This window comes from Pelobates fuscus, chromosome 2 (assembly GCF_036172605.1).
Source record: "Pelobates fuscus isolate aPelFus1 chromosome 2, aPelFus1.pri, whole genome shotgun sequence".
Lineage (NCBI taxonomy): Eukaryota > Metazoa > Chordata > Amphibia > Anura > Pelobatidae > Pelobates > Pelobates fuscus.
The window spans coordinates 40,796,215-40,814,091 of NC_086318.1; the positions used below are offsets into that span (position 1 = coordinate 40,796,215).

The 17,877-nt window shown below is 39.5% G+C and overlaps 1 protein-coding gene across 5 annotated transcripts in view; it reads left to right on the forward strand.

Moving 5' to 3' along the window:
* Positions 1 to 17,877, forward strand: part of ITSN2 (intersectin 2) — a 162,555-nt gene that overhangs the window by 37,665 nt on the left and 107,013 nt on the right. For 4 of the 5 annotated variants that reach the window (XM_063442099.1, XM_063442100.1, XM_063442101.1 and 1 more), the window contains exons 4-10: positions 7,733 to 7,796; positions 8,381 to 8,544; positions 10,428 to 10,643; positions 11,028 to 11,133; positions 13,006 to 13,148; positions 14,163 to 14,226; positions 16,168 to 16,305. In XM_063442099.1, coding sequence (XP_063298169.1) covers positions 7,733 to 7,796; positions 8,381 to 8,544; positions 10,428 to 10,643; positions 11,028 to 11,133; positions 13,006 to 13,148; positions 14,163 to 14,226; positions 16,168 to 16,305 — 895 coding nt within the window. Of the gene's footprint in view, positions 1 to 7,732; positions 7,797 to 8,380; positions 8,545 to 10,427; positions 10,644 to 11,027; positions 11,134 to 13,005; positions 13,149 to 14,162; positions 14,227 to 16,167; positions 16,306 to 17,091; positions 17,227 to 17,877 lie in introns of those variants that run through there. The other variant, XM_063442102.1, reaches the window with a different exon arrangement.

Here is a 17,877-nt window from a genome sequence, read left to right on the forward strand (position 1 = left end):
GCACTGTCTTCCTGCTGATTATTGTTATTTTATTATTTATATAGCGACCGCAAAATTCCGTATCGCTGTACACAGACTCGATCACCTGTGAGCTAGCCAATTAGATAAAGTACAGTATATCTAATTTAAGTTTATATTAAAAATAGTTTTCTTTTGTAAAAAAAAAAAAGGCAAAAGGTTATTTTTTAAAGATTAATAGATCTTCATATGTACAGCTTGGTAGAGCGATGAAATGATTAAAACCTTCATATTTTTTACTCTTTTGGCTTTTTGATAAACTGATACAAACTTGACTAACATTTAAAATGCAAACATCACAGTTGTGATGTAAAAATGCCACAGTTGTTGTTGTTGTTTTTTTTTTTTTTATTAGACCGGAGGATCTGCTCACACTTTTCCGTCAGCTGAGAGTCTCTCACGGCTTTTGTGTACAGTTTGTTGTTAGTTTTTTTTTTTTTTTAATTAAACTAGTTGCGTAGAAAAATGTTGGTCGATGGCAGTGGGGTGGTCCTATCTTCCACACAGGATGGACACATCTTACTGCATCCACATAACACTGAGAGTCTAGTCCAGCCTCATTGCCTACACAACACGCTTCACAGAGAAAATGACGTCTGCTCAAGCTCTCTCTACTCTACTCTACTGGTAGACACGTCCACATATTAAGTCGTCATGCTGGTTAAAGTGAGCAGTATAACAAAGTTCTAGGCCACTGAAATGAGTATGTTTTAACATATTAACCGCCTCTTGACATCACCCTTTTATCTTGAATTTTTTCGTAATCATTCCCCCATATTCTGGTACCTGTTTGATTTCCAGTCTAGCATAAGGGCTACACTTCATTACACCACGGTACATTTCTCTGTTGGTACGCATATCCCGATTATTCATTCTTAAGCTTTACATATTGTCTGACATGTTGGTCAATCTATCGTAATTACTATAATGCCGAGTAATCTTACTTTAAAATATGGTGTAACTCAATCAAAAGCCACTCAGCTGTTATCTTATGCATACTATGACGCTTGTTGTTGGGGCATTGCAGGCCTGTTTTGTATCTTTATACAATGCAAAAATAAAGCGTATTTAAAACAAAATAAAAAGTTAAAATATGAAAAGATTTCCCCAAATGTTGGTTGCATTCTGAGTATTTGTATTATGAGACAGACTGATTAATAGACATCTGTTTTCACTATCTGAGGCATCCATGTTGGAGGAATTTGTAATGATATATCTTTGAATCTATACTATTGTGGGTGATTTCTCTACCGCAATGTATAACTTAGCTTTGTATGCCTGGCCTTGTCTGTAGATAAGGTAAATTTCAGTTAGGGCCCTAGGTGACTATGTGGGGCTAGGCCTCCATTGTGGTAAATGTTAGTGTTAATCATCTGATGTTTCTTATGATAAACATTGTGTACCAGTTTTCATTGTGGGCTGTGTGTTGCGATATATCTGCATGTTTTTCTCCAATTACACTTAACTTCGTCATATAGCAGTGGCCTCTCTGGTAGGAAATATTTCTTGGTTAAAACCAAAAATTTCTTTTGAAAACTAAGGACACATTACTCACAGTTCGAGCAAGTGCATCGGAAAGCAGATTAGGGCTTTATTTACTAAACTGTGAGCCAAAGTCTTAACCAATGATTCACAAAATTGAAATAATAGGGAATTGAGGGAGGTAGGCAGCCAACTCTTTATTTATAATAAATTTAAAAAACAAAATCACCACAGTTCTACTGGAAATGTGAGCATGAAACCTTCTAAATCGATAGTCTGCATATTTGACCTCATTGCACCCAGCATAGTGACACTAAAGGGTCTTAATGCTTCTCATAGAAAAGCATTAGCTTTGGGACTTCTCTGAGAAGCATTGGATTGAGTGTGGAAATTGCCATGCATGCAACCTTTGTGCTCAAGGCTTCAGGGTTGGAGAAAAGTCATTACTGATGTGATGCAAAATCTGTTGAAAGGACAACAAAAGAAAGATTTAAAAAAGCAGACCCCCTTATTTATGATATCCAGAATCTATTCATCCTGAGCGCAATAATTTAATATCCGTTGACCTGTTACCCAGAGCCGTGTGTAAAACGCGCACAACCCAGAAACTGTCTCTGCACACACATTCTTTAACAAAGTGTTAAATGCTGAGAATTCTGCCAAATCTCATGATGTACATTACTGAGCACTTTGCACACAAATAGCACCATTTCAGCCTAATTACATATGGTTATTGGATTGGATTTTTACCTTTCTTCTCTGTCAAGACGCTAGGCATGCGTTTAGGTTTTCATTTATAATTCCAGTAGCCAGGCAAATGCTTGTTTTAATTAACGCCAGGAAAACAAACCCATTTTCCTGGCACTGCAGGATCCTGTTAAAACCCCTTCAGCTACTTACCTGAATCCAGCGCCGATGTCCCTCGGCGCTGTGTCAGGCTCCTCCCCCGCCAACTTCAGCCGAGAAACCTAATGCGCATGCATGGCAATGGCCACGCGCGCGTATTAGACCGCTCCATAAGAAAGCATTATTCAATGCTTTCCTATGGGGAAAATCTGACACTGAAGGTCCGTGAGGACGTCCAGTGTCAGATTACCGACCAAAGACCGCCACAAAGGGCAAACTGAGAGCTGCAATGTAAACAATGCAGCACTAAGTGCAATAGGGACACAGCACCCAGATCACCTCAATTAGCTTAAGTGGTCTGGGTGCTTGGATTGTCCCTGTGTCCCATTTAATGCTTGATTAAATAGGAAGTATACAATGGTAGCAGGGCTTATTCTCCGCTGGTCACTCCAACAGCTACTCAAAAACATGCAGGTTACTTCAGGATAGCAGGCAGAAATACAAGAGGTTATACAAATATCCCATCACCCTTCCTTATAACTGGACAACACTCAGTATTAGGAGCAGCGCTGGTCTTTAATCCACACACTCAGCTTTTATACAATTCTCCCATGCAAGGGAGACACCCACAGAGAATTAGGAATCAGCCAATCAATAGATAGATACAGTACACATATTCCCTCCCCTCAGCATGAGAGAGAACTTAATTACCTATAAGTTATAAAACACATTTTTCCCCAATTCTTGGATGTATCCCAAAACAATAACATACACCCATAATTTACATATCCCCTGATAGCCTCGATCTGGGGGAGCAACATACTGAAAAATCACCCAGATCGGTTCAGGGGTTCGAAAGTTTTATGGAGGTCATAGTTTTACTGACCGCACATGAGGTGTAAGCCGTGGATAGTTCCATGCGTTTTGGCCATGCGGTCGGTCTACATTCGTGAGGTTGAAATTCACGAAAAAAATGTTTAACATAATGGGTTGTGTCTTTGTTCGTATGACTTTTCACCGAACGCCGCTCTGTTCCCTTGATTTCTCACAAACTTGTGCGAGGATGGAAGTCTCTGCGGTGTTCGTGCTGTCGAGTGTCTGATTTGGGTTCCAGACACTCGACGACCAAACACCACTGGTGCGGCTTAATATAGTGGGAATAGGATTCTTACGAACAACCAGACGAATGATATAAAAGGACAGCTTGTTACTTGTTTCCTATAAGTAACGAACCGTGGCAAATAATATAAAATAATGCAACAAATAAGGTTATGTACAGCCAAAAATATAAAAGGTGGCTAGTAGCAAAACTCAGTCCGCTACAACTGTAACATTATTACACACTAAATTTGTAAATTTGCTACATAGAAGCTAACCACCCATTTCTCTGCGCTGACTCATTGAGGGAATTTGACACAATCAGCAGATTCACACAACTACATGCTTGTTAATCCACGATTGGGGCCTCAGACACAGACACATGTGGTCAGCTTGTACTGCTCTCATTATGTGTTTGCGAAATGTGTGAAAGTTGACAAGTTACAGATTAACTCAGGATCCTGCTTTAAAACCATGTCTGTCAATCATTATCTTCAAAGTAACCATGCAAGGATAATGCCTAAACATTACTTATCTGCACAGACCAATATGCTGATTAGAGAGTTGAACATGATCAGTGCATTCTGATCGATCAGACTGTCTAATAAGTGGGTGGGTGCAGGAATTATTCTGATTTAGCATACTTAATTCCTCCCAAGCAAATACAGTGTGTTTCATTTCCATTAGAATGCCAACACACTGAAAATGTGTTAGAGCTGACTGTCAACTGATAGGACTTCTTCCCTGCAATGTCTAACCCCAGGGACCCCTATAGACTGCGCACAGTACAAAGATGTCTCTAAGTCTAATGACCGTCATCCCTAAATCTAATGGCTTTCTCTCCCAAACTTTAAAGGTGATCCAGGAAAAAGATAGCAAGAAATGGTGTATAATAGCTTCAATGCAATCTCCACAAACCTATTTTCTCTTTAAAAGTATCATAACTTTATTTACAACATTGCGTGCACATCTTGCATACAAACTTTGCTGTTACCCGTATTAGTTTAATTTTATTGTTTCATCCAGCGGTTCCCAAACTGTGTGACAGGCACCGCGACGTGCACATTGGGGTACCGCAGAATGTTTCCACGGTGCTATAATCACAGAACCGGGGAAACATTACTACTGAACGGGTGCCGCGGTCCTTTAAGACCGCAATCGGACCCCTGTAATGTTGGCCGACTGGGAGGAAATGACAGCCTTCTGCGGGGATAGCGCAGGAGGGAGGCAGCCGCGAGGGGAGAGGAGCATGAACAGCTCCAGACCCCTCACTACCACCAGCAGCAGGACTCCAAGCCACCCTCCTGGCACAAAAGGTAAACGAACAGGAGTGTGGCTAGAGATATTAAAAATAAATCACTTGTATGTGTGTAAGTATGAGTGCGTGCATGTGCGTGCGTGCGTGTGTGCACGTGCGCATGTCTTTGTCTCATTGAATATATGATATCCGTTATTTTGCAATATTCCAAACTGGCTATGAAATATTAGCCTAGAAACTGAAAAGTCATTTTTGCAAATAGAAAAGCCATCACAATATTTGATACAAAACAATTCTCAAATAGCCTGTGTAAAAGGAGAATGGCATTTATGGAACAGTATTTTTACGTTCTGGAGAGAGCTGCAATGTGTGCATCATACAGAATTGTACCCGGATTCTGTATTTTGCACTAGTTGTTTGTATATAGTACAGTTTACAAGGGATTGTTTTTTTGTTTTTTTAATCTGCCCCATTGTTAAAGGAACACTATAGTCACCTAAATTACTCTAGCTAAATAAAGCAGTTTTAGTGTATAGATCATTCCCCTGCAATTTCACTGCTCAATTCACTGTCATTTAGGAGTTAAATCACTTTGTTTCGGTTTATGCAGCCCTAGCCACACCTCCCCTGGCTATGATTGACAGAGCCTGCATGACAAAAAAAAAACTGGTTTCCACTTTCAAACAGATGTAATTTACCTTAAATAATTGTATCTCAATCTCTAAATTGAACTTTAATCACATACAGGAGGCTCTTGCAGAGTCTAGCAAGCTATTAACATAGCAGGGGATAAGAAAATCTTAATTAAACAGAACTTGCAATAAAGAAAGCCTAAATAGGGCTCTCTTTACAGGAAGCGTTTATGGAAGGCTGTGCAAGTCACATGCAGGGAGGTGTGACTAGGGTTCATAAACAAAAGGATTTAACTCCTAAATGGCAGAGGATTGAGCAGTGAGGCTGCAGGGGCATGTTCTATGCACCAAAACTGCTTCATTAAGCTAAAGTTGTTCAGGTGACACTAGTGTCCCTTTAAGAATGTAATATTTCATAGTATGCAAGCTCAGGATGGCTACTTGGGCTTTATTTATATGGCTAATACCCATTCGTAAGCGGTTTGATATTAAACCATGGGACAGAATTCAAAGGCTGTAAACACAGCCATTAGATTACACTGATCTGTACTAGATTTGTTGCTTAAAGCCAGCTTTAAATGGTTTAAGCTGAAGCAGGAAACTTTTATTTTTTATTCCTATGAATTTATTTAAATTGTAACTGTTATAAGAGGATGTGGTTTCACACCGGAGTTAAGAAAATTTAGGGTATAGTAGTTCCAGTGGAATTTGGAATATCCATTTATATGTATTTTATTATCCCCTGCAGAATAGGTTAGCACCATATAAATACCAATGATATTAATATGGCGGAATGCTGAAAATCAAATACGCAAAGCTTTTTTGTTTGTTTGTTTTTTTGGCTTGTTTTGCGGGGGGGTTATTTACTGACAACCAGATCACTCCCATGACCGGTATTTTTGTGGATTTAAACCTATTTCTGTTATATTTTGAAATATCGAACTGTTGTCATGTACACTGTGTTTCCTATAACAATGCTACATAGTGTTTCGTATTTACTGACTTATCTTCCTTTGTTTTAAGATAAAAACGTTTGAAAATATCCTAACATAACATAAGCTATTTTTTTTTTCATATTTCTACAGAGCTTCTTAAATACTCTTTGTTGCGAACAATGTCTAGAATGTTTAAATCAACACTCCCTCTCCACTAACAACTCAAACTAATTTAAGCTGTTATTGGACATGAGTAACTGGGTGCCATTTTATCTCCAGAAGTTAAAGGATCATAAACACAAACAAAGGGTCATAAACACAAACATGTTTTCCTGACCCTATAGTGTTAAAACCGCCACCTGGCCCCCTCTTGCCTCCTTAAATATAGTAAAATCGTACTTGTATTCAATTCTGCAGCTCCTGGCTCTGCCCCTGTCTGCTGACATCATCAGAAGTGGTGGTTGCAGCCAATCACAATGCTTTCCCATAGGATTGGCTGAGGCTGTCAAGGAGGCAGATCAGGGGCAGAGCCAGCACAAGTCAAAAACACCCCTGACAAATCAGCATCTCCTCATAGAGATGAATTGAATCAAAGCATCTCTATGAGGAAAGTTCAGTGTCTTCATGCAAAGCGTGGAGACATTGAATGGCAGTGCTGCTTTCTCTGAAGTACTGGCCCAAGAAGCACCTCTAGTAGTCCTCTGAAGAGTGGCCAGTTGAGGTATTTAGGCTGTAATGTAAACACTACATTTTCTCTGAAAAGAAAAGCCTGAAGGGAATTATTCCACTCAGTAGGACAAATGCAATAAGCATTTAGTGTCCCTTTAAATAGTTTTGCAACCATTCTAATCTTCGAAGTTGGGGCTCTGGCACAGGACACCACTGCCCCCGGCTTCCTTGCTTCCGCAGATAGAGGAAGGTTTAGCAGGCAGCCGACCATAGTAATAGGCTTCCACATCTCTTGTGGTTAGAATATAGTAGTGTGGTAGGCACATTTCTCCATATTTTGATGCCATCTTTGCAGCAAGTTTTCGTTATCTGTCCTGTTTATAGCCTGCAGCCTGCCCAATGATTTAATTGTAAGGTTGAATGACCCTATCGATGCCAGCATGCAGTTTTATTAAGTCAGTGAAGAAGTAATGTATTCACTTATGGCAAGTGTTTAACACATGAATCCGGCAGCGAGGGAGTACAGGGAATGATAGTAGTGAAGCAATAATGATGAACATGGTCTAAAATCATACAGAGTATCAACATGTTTACAAAACATAAATATTAACAAACTGGTATCGACCAGTGTGCATCATGGGAAATGTTCTTCGCAAACATCTGCAGTGGTAAGGTTTTTCTGTAATATTGTGATGACTGTGAAGCTGGATTTAATAATGGTCAAGGTTTTTACCCATTCTCTAAGTCCTCTTTAACACATTTGTTTTGTTTTTTTGTACAATTTATGATTGCAGGTGATCAGGCACGTGGCTTTTTCTTACAATCTGGCCTTCCCCCAGCTGTTCTAGCTCAAATATGGTAAGGTGTAACATTCTTTTTCTTTTTTTCTTTTTTTTTTTTACTTAAGTATTATGGAAAAGGGATTTCACCAACATCGGAGCTTGGACCATAGATGAAACTGTCAAATGCCTCAATAGGAAGAACTTGAGGCAAAAAAAAAAGTGCATATCAGTTGACCATTCTCTTCGGATGCAAAATGTAACAGAGTTTTTGCCTGAGAAGGAAAGCCATCTTTTCTTCCTACAGGGACCCAGGACATTATATTAACCCTCAATATTGCTACACCCTTTTGAAACAGGATTGTACTCTGCAAGGGTTTTTAGTTTACTTACAATTAATTTATTCCAGTCTGAAAACCACAATCTGTAATCCTGGAGCTACGTTAAAGTACCCCCACCCTATAAAGAAATAGAGCATGAAAATGACACGGATGGGAGCAGTTCTAGATGAACTGCTTTGTGAGTGCTTTCCGTCTCGGAGATGGGTGGAACCATCTTCCCAACAGTAATACTGTCACATAGTATATCAGGAGAGCCCATTATCATTGTGATTCAGGCTGTGAGCAGAGTTCCATTACTACAATGCATAATGTATTCTTTTAGGTCACTATCAGACCTGAACAAAGATGGAAAGATGGACCAACAGGAATTCTCTATTGCAATGAAGCTCATCAAGCTCAAGCTGCAGGGCCAGATTCTGCCTGCAATCCTTCCACCTTCTATGAAGCAGCCTCCAATCATCTCACCACTAATGTCCTCTCGCTATGGTATGTTCATCTCACTTTTTACATGCTGCTAGCTGCACATACCCTCATGTAATATGCACAGAATCTGTCTTCATGGTGCGTGTTAGGTGTTAAAACGCATTGATCTGAAGCCTAAAGATAGAGTTGGAATACAACTGCCACAATCCTCTACCACTATATGGCTTCCTGACAGTTGTAGTTGGAGATGTTGTGCAGCAGCATTGGGTTGTTTCTGGTTTGCCAAAATGCTGATTATATCCAGTGACATTTTTTATGTTTTTTTTGGCACCTTTATAGGATTTCCTTTTTTTTTTTAATATTTGTTTTCACAGGCAAATAACTGGTTTACAGGTTGTGAGTAGCTGGGTTATGGGAGAAATATGCACTCTTTCTTAAAATGTTATTTATCATCACATGAAACTCTTATTTATAAATGTATTTCCAAAGTTAGATACACGTCTACAATATAGATCTGTGGTTTGTTTTTCTGTGAGGTATATGTCACACTGACTTTTTGGAAGACCATTTACCTATTCTTTTTGTTGCATCCACAAGCATCATCAAAATGATAATCAGCTCAGACCGGTTTAAATCTGAGATTGGATTTAAAGGAACACTTTTGGGTCAGGAACACAAAAAAATTTATTCCTGACCATATTGTGCTAAACCCACCATTAAGGTGGTTTGCCACCCATTCTCACCACCTTTAAAAGCATGAAAAACTCCTCATTTCTAGCGCCCTGCCGGTCCGCCGGCATTGGCCCCACCCTCTTGGTAACATCATCAGAATTGCAAACATTTTTGGAGTTGGAGTGGCTAAAATTGGCTAAAACCCCTTTAGCTACTTACCTTTATCCAGGGCTAGGCTCCCTCTGCGCTGGTGACCTCTCCTCCACTGCCGACGTTGGCTCCTGAGTGGAGCAGAATGCGCAAGTGGCAAGAGCCTCGCACGCATTCAAACAATCCATAGGAAAGCATTTCTCAATGCTTTCCTATATACGTTCTGCACGCTTGATGCGATTTTCGCATCCAGCATCGCAGAAGCGCCTCTAGCGGCTGTCAGGAAGACAGCAACTAGAAGTTGGATTAACCCGTAATGTATACATAGCAGTTTCTGAAACTGCTATGTTGACATCTGAAGGTTAAAACCTGGGGGACCTGGCACTCACACGACTTAATTGAGCTGAAGTGGTCTGGGTGACTATAGTGTCCCTTTAATTAGAATTTAAATATAGGCTTTTTAAAAAGCCATTTCTTACCAAGTGCTCTTTACTGATTACTGATTACTGAAAATCATTGCAAAACAGATTCAATATAAAGTATGATAAATTAAACAAACACGCTGCTAAATAGGTATTGTAAAGTATTGGAGTGAAAGTATTATAAAGTAATTAATTCCCTTTATTGTGTTGTGTGATTGCTCAGAATGAGACCTGGTTAGAAGAATTATTTTTATGTATGTCAAAAGTAGCAGGTAATTGTGCATTCAAAATTAAAAAATTAATTAATAAAAAAAAAAAGGGGGGGGAAGATAATTGCAGCATAACTTTGTTACATTACAGAGCAGATTCCCTGACTTATTTAGGAGTATGACGTCGGCAATGCTCTAAATTAGCCTGGCCAATCAACATGCAAGATTGTTGTGGTATTCAAATGGATAAATGGTGGTCTGCCAATTTGTGGATTTCATATTTTGCAGTGTTCCCTCCATGTCTGTTTCAGTCATTGTAACAGAAACCCTTAGTCGTTTGTGAGTTAGAAGCCACAAAATACTGCCACCACCTAGATGTTTTAAAAACGTACCTGGGCTAACATTTGTTTCTAAAGATTCTTGTTTGCAATAATTTGAAAGAAATGCCTTATTATGTAGCAATTATGGTTGTTCTCTTCTAATTTCTGTTTAGGAATGGGAAGTATGCCAAACTTGTCCATGCCGCCATCCATGCCACAGCCTATGCCTACGCTATTACCACTGGCACCTACCACCTCTATAACCTCAATGAGCTCTCTGCCACCCTTGCCTATGTCCAGCTCTTTTGTGCCTTCTGTTGGCTCATCAGCGACATTGCCAAATGGAACGTCCTCTCTCTTGTCATCTTTCCCTGTGCCTTTGTCTTCGAGTAAGTCTTCTTTTGAATATCTGCAATGTACTCTGTTTTTTTTAAAAAGAATGCTGGGTGAAGGAGGCAACTAAAATCTGTCATTTTCCAAACAATAAGCCTCCCAGAAATGAATCTTTTGCTACACCCTTACTAGAGGAAGGCATAGACTCCCTGATGAAAAGGTCAATCACAGTATACCTTTGCCAGCTATCTAAATCCAATTCAGTCAAAAGCTTAATCTTTAACCTGCGTTCCCCTGCTTGCTTCGTCTTTTGTTTCTGTACATCTATCCATTACAGTATAACTTGCAGACACCACTACCATCAGACTTGTTGTTGCCTGTAGACAGCAGGCCTTTCTAGGGGAGACATTGTAGCTCATTGTTGTAATGTTTGTTTTCAGCACTGCCTCATAATAGCTCATTTATGCTTATGGGTGGAGGATTTGGCGGCAGCACCCCCTCCACTATGCAGAAGACTCAGTCTCTGATAGACCTGGGATCTAGCAGGTATGTATTCTTTAATTATGTATCCATATTTACTTTAGTACTGTGTCACATGCATTATAGGTACATTTTAAGCACCAAAACCACTTCAACTTAATGAAGTGGTTTTGGTGTTTAAACCCTGACACTTTTCTCTGATAGTGTAAAATATTTCTCTTCTTAGAGTGAAGGCAATATTTACATTTGCCAGAAAACACACTGCTGGTGGCTGTCAGAATTGACCAAAGTCAAAACAATATTATCTTAAATACAAATACAAAAAGAGAAGTCCTGCGCTTAAGCAGCAAGGACTACAACACACATCAGCCCCAATATATAGTAAAAACCAAAGAAAAGAAAAACGTTACCTGCGCTTTCTCCTTAATCCCTATGTATATTTAGACAAATGGAGGTCATTTAGTTGCTCCAATGGCTATTGGAGGGAATGCCCGCCTGCCAACGTCAAGGCAGACCCCCCTAAGCGGGTCCTAACACTGACCCTTCAATATTATCTTAAAGCCAGATCTAATTTGTGATTGACAGCATTATTCACTAAAGACTGATATTTCCATCTATGGATTATAAAAAAATTTAAAAAATTGATACTCTCCTGGGAAATTTGGACTACACAATCTGGGCATTGATTACGCTGTTTTTTGATGTCCCGATTTTCCAGTAGTGACGTTGAATTAACATAAGTGTTGTCTAAATTTTAGCCTGTCCAAATGCAGCCGACTGATGGAAATGAAATACTTTTTGCAATAAATAAATGTTATTCTTTGTCATTGCTCTGTTCTATTTGCCATTGGCTTTGTGTCTATGTAAGCACTGTAAGCACTTCAATATTCTGTCCATAGATCCATCTGTTCAGGTTTTTCGGCTAATTGAGTGTATGAAGAGATGTGTACTATTAAATGGTTACATTTAAATGTGAATAGTATCAGAACAAATGTCCCAATATCTTGGCACCTTTATCAGAGAAAGGGGGGATCGCATTTGCCAAAAAGGGCAAACCTTTGGGCATTTCCAACCAAATGTTCAGAGTAGAGTCCTTTGCATCCAAACACCTCCAACAGTTCCTGGTGCAAGAGAGATCATATGTAGCCAATAACTGTGGGGTCCTGTACCCTAAGCTCAGCAACTTGTATGCTGATTCTTGCACCTAGCTTGATAATGAGCAGTGGTGTGTTTATAATACAAATCTTTTGCAATTGTGCATCTGTGAGGGTCAAACCCATTGCCTCTTTCCAATTTCCCCATAAGAAAGAGGTGGTTTGTTGTTGTTGTGTGGTGTATAAGTAGGAGAATCCGTGTTCTAATGGGTCTGGGTTCAGGCATAATTCTTGAAATGCCATAAATTCTCTGCTTAGGAGTGGTTATGGAATGTGGTGGTGTATGTATGTCCAGCCTCGTGCCCAGGTCTGGCGTGAATGTCAGGTTCTGGCACAAGAAGGGGAATCAAGTTAGGTCTTTTGGGGTTCTAGGGATCGATGGACTCCTGAGGTTTTGTGGGACTTCCCTGTTATCGATATGTGCAGGTAGATAGTGATGGTTTAGCACGGGGTTGCGGAGGAGAAGCACACTCAGGCGGACATCTTTCTCTGCGGCACGGCCACGCCCCTGCAAATCCTATATTTTATGCAGATTCACATGTGAGATTGATTTTAAAGCAGACAAGTGATTGTACTTAAAGTTCAAATACCCAAATGTCAAGCAGATTTGGGTTTATTAAATGTGTGAACTGCAAATGTTCAATTATTGTGACTGCATATTTCTGATCTTGACCAAATTCTGTCCTTGTTAACTAATTATACATAATATAGATATTGTTGCAATACCCTGATCTTTACATTTAATTTTCATTTAATGTTCTGATTTTTTTCCTTATACTTTCAGCTCCAATTCCTCATCTACCACTTCTTTGACTGGCAATTCTCCCCAGGCTGGATTCCAGGACTGGGCAGTACCACAGGCTGCCAGATTAAAGTACAGGCAGAAGTTCAACAGTCTAGATAAATCCATGTGTGGCTACCTCACAGGTAAGCATACAACACAATTCAGGCAGCCGTAGGTTGTTGTGCTCATCTGCAGCATGCATTGATCAGAAACAAACTCTCCAGACCTTCTCAAACATTTCTCACGTGCACTAGACTTCTACTCTCATCACATATCCCAATCTCCTTCCTTTATACATTTTAAAACTGCACTCTCATGTCCCATTGTGCATTTTGCTGGTCATATTCTGAATATTACCCACTTTGCAGAAAGAAAGATCTATGTAAAATCTCATGTCAAGAGCTTTTTGAAGTGCTTAAGAGGTTAACAGGTTGTGCCCCCTTTCTTACAATTTAAAGAGAGATTGGCACTTTTATAAAACTCTTAAGCTGCACCCTCCCATTCCTTTAATGCTATACATTGGTGTGAAGTGTAAGGGGTAGAACACCCCAAGAAAATAATGGGGGGGAGAGACACCATTAGGGTTATTTACTAAAGTGAGGATTAAATTTCAAATTTAAGGCCAGAGTAGCTGATCTGCAAATTGCTGCAGGTATATAAACATGTTTCCTCTGTCCCAGATGTTAGGAGGAGGAGTTACTTTCTGTCCTGCACTTACAAAATAGTTTCTATAGCTTGCACACTTTGTATGTATGCACCCTGTTCATCTTCCCTCTCCCGATTCTAACTCCATGCTAGTCCAAACTGCAGCTGCTCTCTCATAGCACCCATAGTATGGCTGTTAACAAGCTATTAAGCAGTTTACGTCATCTTATCTGATAAGTGGAACTTCTGCATTAAACTGTCCGGAGCTGCACTGCAAATCCCAGAAACCTCTTCTGAACAAGATTATATAGGATAATGAAAGACCCCCATAGACCTGCATGTGAGGCTCCTGATTGGCACATCTAGTTTGAGCTGAGCTCACTGCTGTATTCTTTTTTGCTTAATTTTTTAGATATGTTGTTGTTGTTTTTGACATTTTGCGTTTAATACTTTTAAAATGAGAGTCACTTCCAACCTGGTGCCTAATTTTGAGTCCTTTTCTCCATTTACAGGCTCACAGGTGAAAAATGCACTGATCCAATCAAACCTCTCGCATACTCAGCTAGCGACTATCTGGTGGGTATTTCTAACCGCTAAACCCCAGTACAGACTGACTTTAGATGAACTGTGATTTAATCTTTATTTATTTTTTGTCCTTTGATAATTATCTCTAATTTGGTTCTCTTTATCATTTATAAATGTAACCGTCTGACTTTATAAATCCTTATCTGGTGGAATCAATTAAAATATCTTATTTTGTGTCATAGTCCTGTGAGCTCTGCTCTTTATTTATTGAATTAAAAGGTCTGTTTAGGCACCATAACAGCTAGAGCTTGCTGTAGTGGTTATGGTGCCCAAAGGGAGTCCAGGTGCTAGGGTAAGTATTTAAACCATTTTCAAGCAGTTTGATACCTACCTGATTCCTTTTCATATATCTGCGGTAGTAGTCCCCCTTTTGCTATTGATATATACATTCTCCGTGTTTGTATAGAATTAACGTGAGTAGAATTGACATCACTATTGCATTAAGTAGGGACTTTAAAATTTACACTAGAAGAAAAAGAGGTCAGACAGTGGGTGCCCAGAGGACCGAGGTATGTTTCAAACTGTTGGAAAACTGATGAACTACTTACAATGGGACAGAATTCTTCCTACCATCATAACCACTACATTTTTTCTAATCATTACACACCAAGGAACATTTGGCAACCCGGATTTAGTTTTCAACTAAACATAAGCCTAAATTTACAAACAGCCATAAAAGCAAGCACCACAGACTTTTCTTCGAGTCTGTAAAGTTTCCTGTTAAGAATGTTGAATGTCCAGAACAGTCATGGGACAGGATATGAACAGGCAATGCAATGTACACTGCAAGGGATGATTAGAAGCAAAGGAAGGAAAACACGCATGTTTAGGAAAATCCTTGACTTTGATGATCCACAAGTTTTTTTTTGTTGTTTTTTTTTGTAAATATCTTTTTATTGAGAATTTTCTTGTCCAAGATACCAGTAAAAGAAAGAAACCACCGTGTGGACTCGTAGGTCCCACTGGTCATGTTTAAAGCGGCTAAAGGTATGCGAGAACCAGTAAGTTTATATACTTGCAGACATTGGTGACGCACAGGTCACAGCGTTTCATCGTATACTGTGATGCACTGGACTCGCAGGTCCCATTTCTTAACAGTAGTACTTGTCAGGGTAGCCGGGGGGGTATCAAACATTGTGGGCATGCATGTCTAATCATGTACGAAACTTGTCGTCTCATCAAGGTCATCCGTAAGCAGACATGGTTCATCTATAGCAAACCCAAGGGTTCTGATGTGTATGTGACAAGACAGGTGTGATTCTATGTCCCCCAGAGGGCACAATGCCCGGTCCCGTTTGTCGTCCCGGCAGATCCACAAGTTTAACCTGTTAGTACCCATATTAGCCTCCCCTTCTAGCTTTGGTATAATTAGAAGTTAACAAATAATCTATAGTCCACTTAGAGTCACGAATGCAGTCAGGTCCCCTCTGTACAGAGAATTGTTTCTATTCATATCTATGCAAACACAATCTAAATAAAGGAATCAAATGTAGGCTACAAAACATAATTTCTGCAGGCTGGGCAATTACATAAACCAAATGGCTTTTCCATTTAACCATGCATTGACAGTGCCATGCCTGGTTTGTCTTCTCATTTTCACTAAACTGTTCAAAGCAAATTTCACATTTTAGGACAAAGAATCCAATGGGGAATGTCCTCCAAGTGAGGTATATTTTCAGTTTTTGGCCTAAAATTTTAAATTAACAATGAATTTACTTTTAAATTCCCAGTGTGTCCTCCTCTAGTGAAGAATCATGCAGGAGTCTAATATGTTGGTCTAGTGTTAAAAATGCTAAAGAATTATCTCCGCGTTCCATTTGCTCTTCAGAGTGTTTGCATACAGGTAGCAGGAGATTTAATTTCTTGATACATAAATGACCCTCATGTTGGCTCTGCAGACACACATGTAACTGTTCTTTCTTTTATCCTAAGGTCCCTTGCTGACATTGATGGAGATGGAAAGCTGAGAGCAGACGAGTTTGTACTTGCAATGCATTTAATGGATATGGCTAAATCTGGGCAGCCTCTCCCTCTAACCCTGCCCCCAAGTCTTATACCTCCTTCTTTTCGGTACGTTTTTAAAACCTAATGTTTCCAGCAACAACTGTTTCAGGTAGACGTATTTAATCGTTAAAGAGTTACTCCAACCAAAAACATTGTTTTAATAAAACACCCTTGTTGGATTAATCTTGGTGGTACCTGCCCTTCCAAAAAATACAACTTTGACTACTGCCGAGACCAATTTCTCCTTCAAGCTAGATCTTACATTTGTGAAATCACTTTGCCTCACTATAGGGGGAGGATCTCAGAGGGCACCAAAGCTGCCTGTTCATCGTTCATTGACAGCATGCATTGGCTGCAATTGATGGCAGAGGTGGAGTTACAGTTGAGATTTGTAGGGGTGCAAATATGATAAATGATAAAGAAAATCTGCATACATTTACATAAATTTTAATAATTACCAAACATTATATACATTCTCACAAATAGTGAAAAATATGCGTCCTCTTCTTTGTGTGTGTGTTTGCTATTCATAAAAAATTAAAAATAAAAAAAACCTGTACTAAATTTATACAAAGAAACCTCTGTACGCAAGCAGTGTTTCACACTGGGTTAATCCGGCTCTGATCGCTGTTCTGCCTTGAGAGTTTGCACTGTGGCTGCTGCCTGCTGACTTCTGCCAGAATGCACTGTGCGGAGGTCGTTTTATCCAGGAGATAAAGGCAGTGGAATGCCAGTATCTGGCTTCATAGATAAATGGGTTGGTTGTAGAGCCCTGTCACAGGGCTGAGGTTAAACCCCTCCACTTTATCTGAACTGAACAGGCGTTATTTTCAGGAACTTCACCAAAACTGATACAGTTCTTGTTCTTATTCTTCAATGTTCACTCTTGACTAGATGTAACTTTTTTGCATTATGAGAAGGACAAATCAGTCAATGATAGGACATGGGTTGTGCTTGGTTTATGAGAAAGATGAGTTTCCCGGTCATGTAAGTACCAAACATTGGATGTTTAATGGGATATATTTGTAAATGAAATGTTGGTGACCAGGATGTATGTCCTTATATGTTACAGAACTACATCTCCTGCTCACTTTACAGAAAATGATTTTGAAACGCCTATGTGTTAGGCAGCAACGTTTAGCATATTCCGAGTCGTGTGATAGATAACTTTTGACCCTGCAGTTTCTGTGGATTGTTTTCTATGTCCCTTCTAGAACTTAAATGACCATCTCTCAGCAAGCATTATGGTGCATGTAGAGCCCCCAGGGATGCAGAATTCCCTGTAAGCTCATTGTTCTCCTGTGTTTTTATGTTCGTTGGTACAAGTTGCTGATATATGGATTAGCACAGTTACAAAAGTAAAATTATAGGATGCTATGATGTTGCTTTTCTAGTGATAATTGGGAAATCACTACTACATCCTAGATCAGTGTTCATGCACCTCTTCAATGGGTTCATATAAAAAAATAATATATACACACATATACATACAATTAAAAAACTTGCACTCCAGGATATTCAGTCTCATGCCCAGTGCTCTTCAGCATATAATATAGAAAAATACCAAAACATGATCACACTCCAGAGACTGGGTATCATGTTAAAATAAAACGTAACTTTTATGCAGTAGTTTCCTTA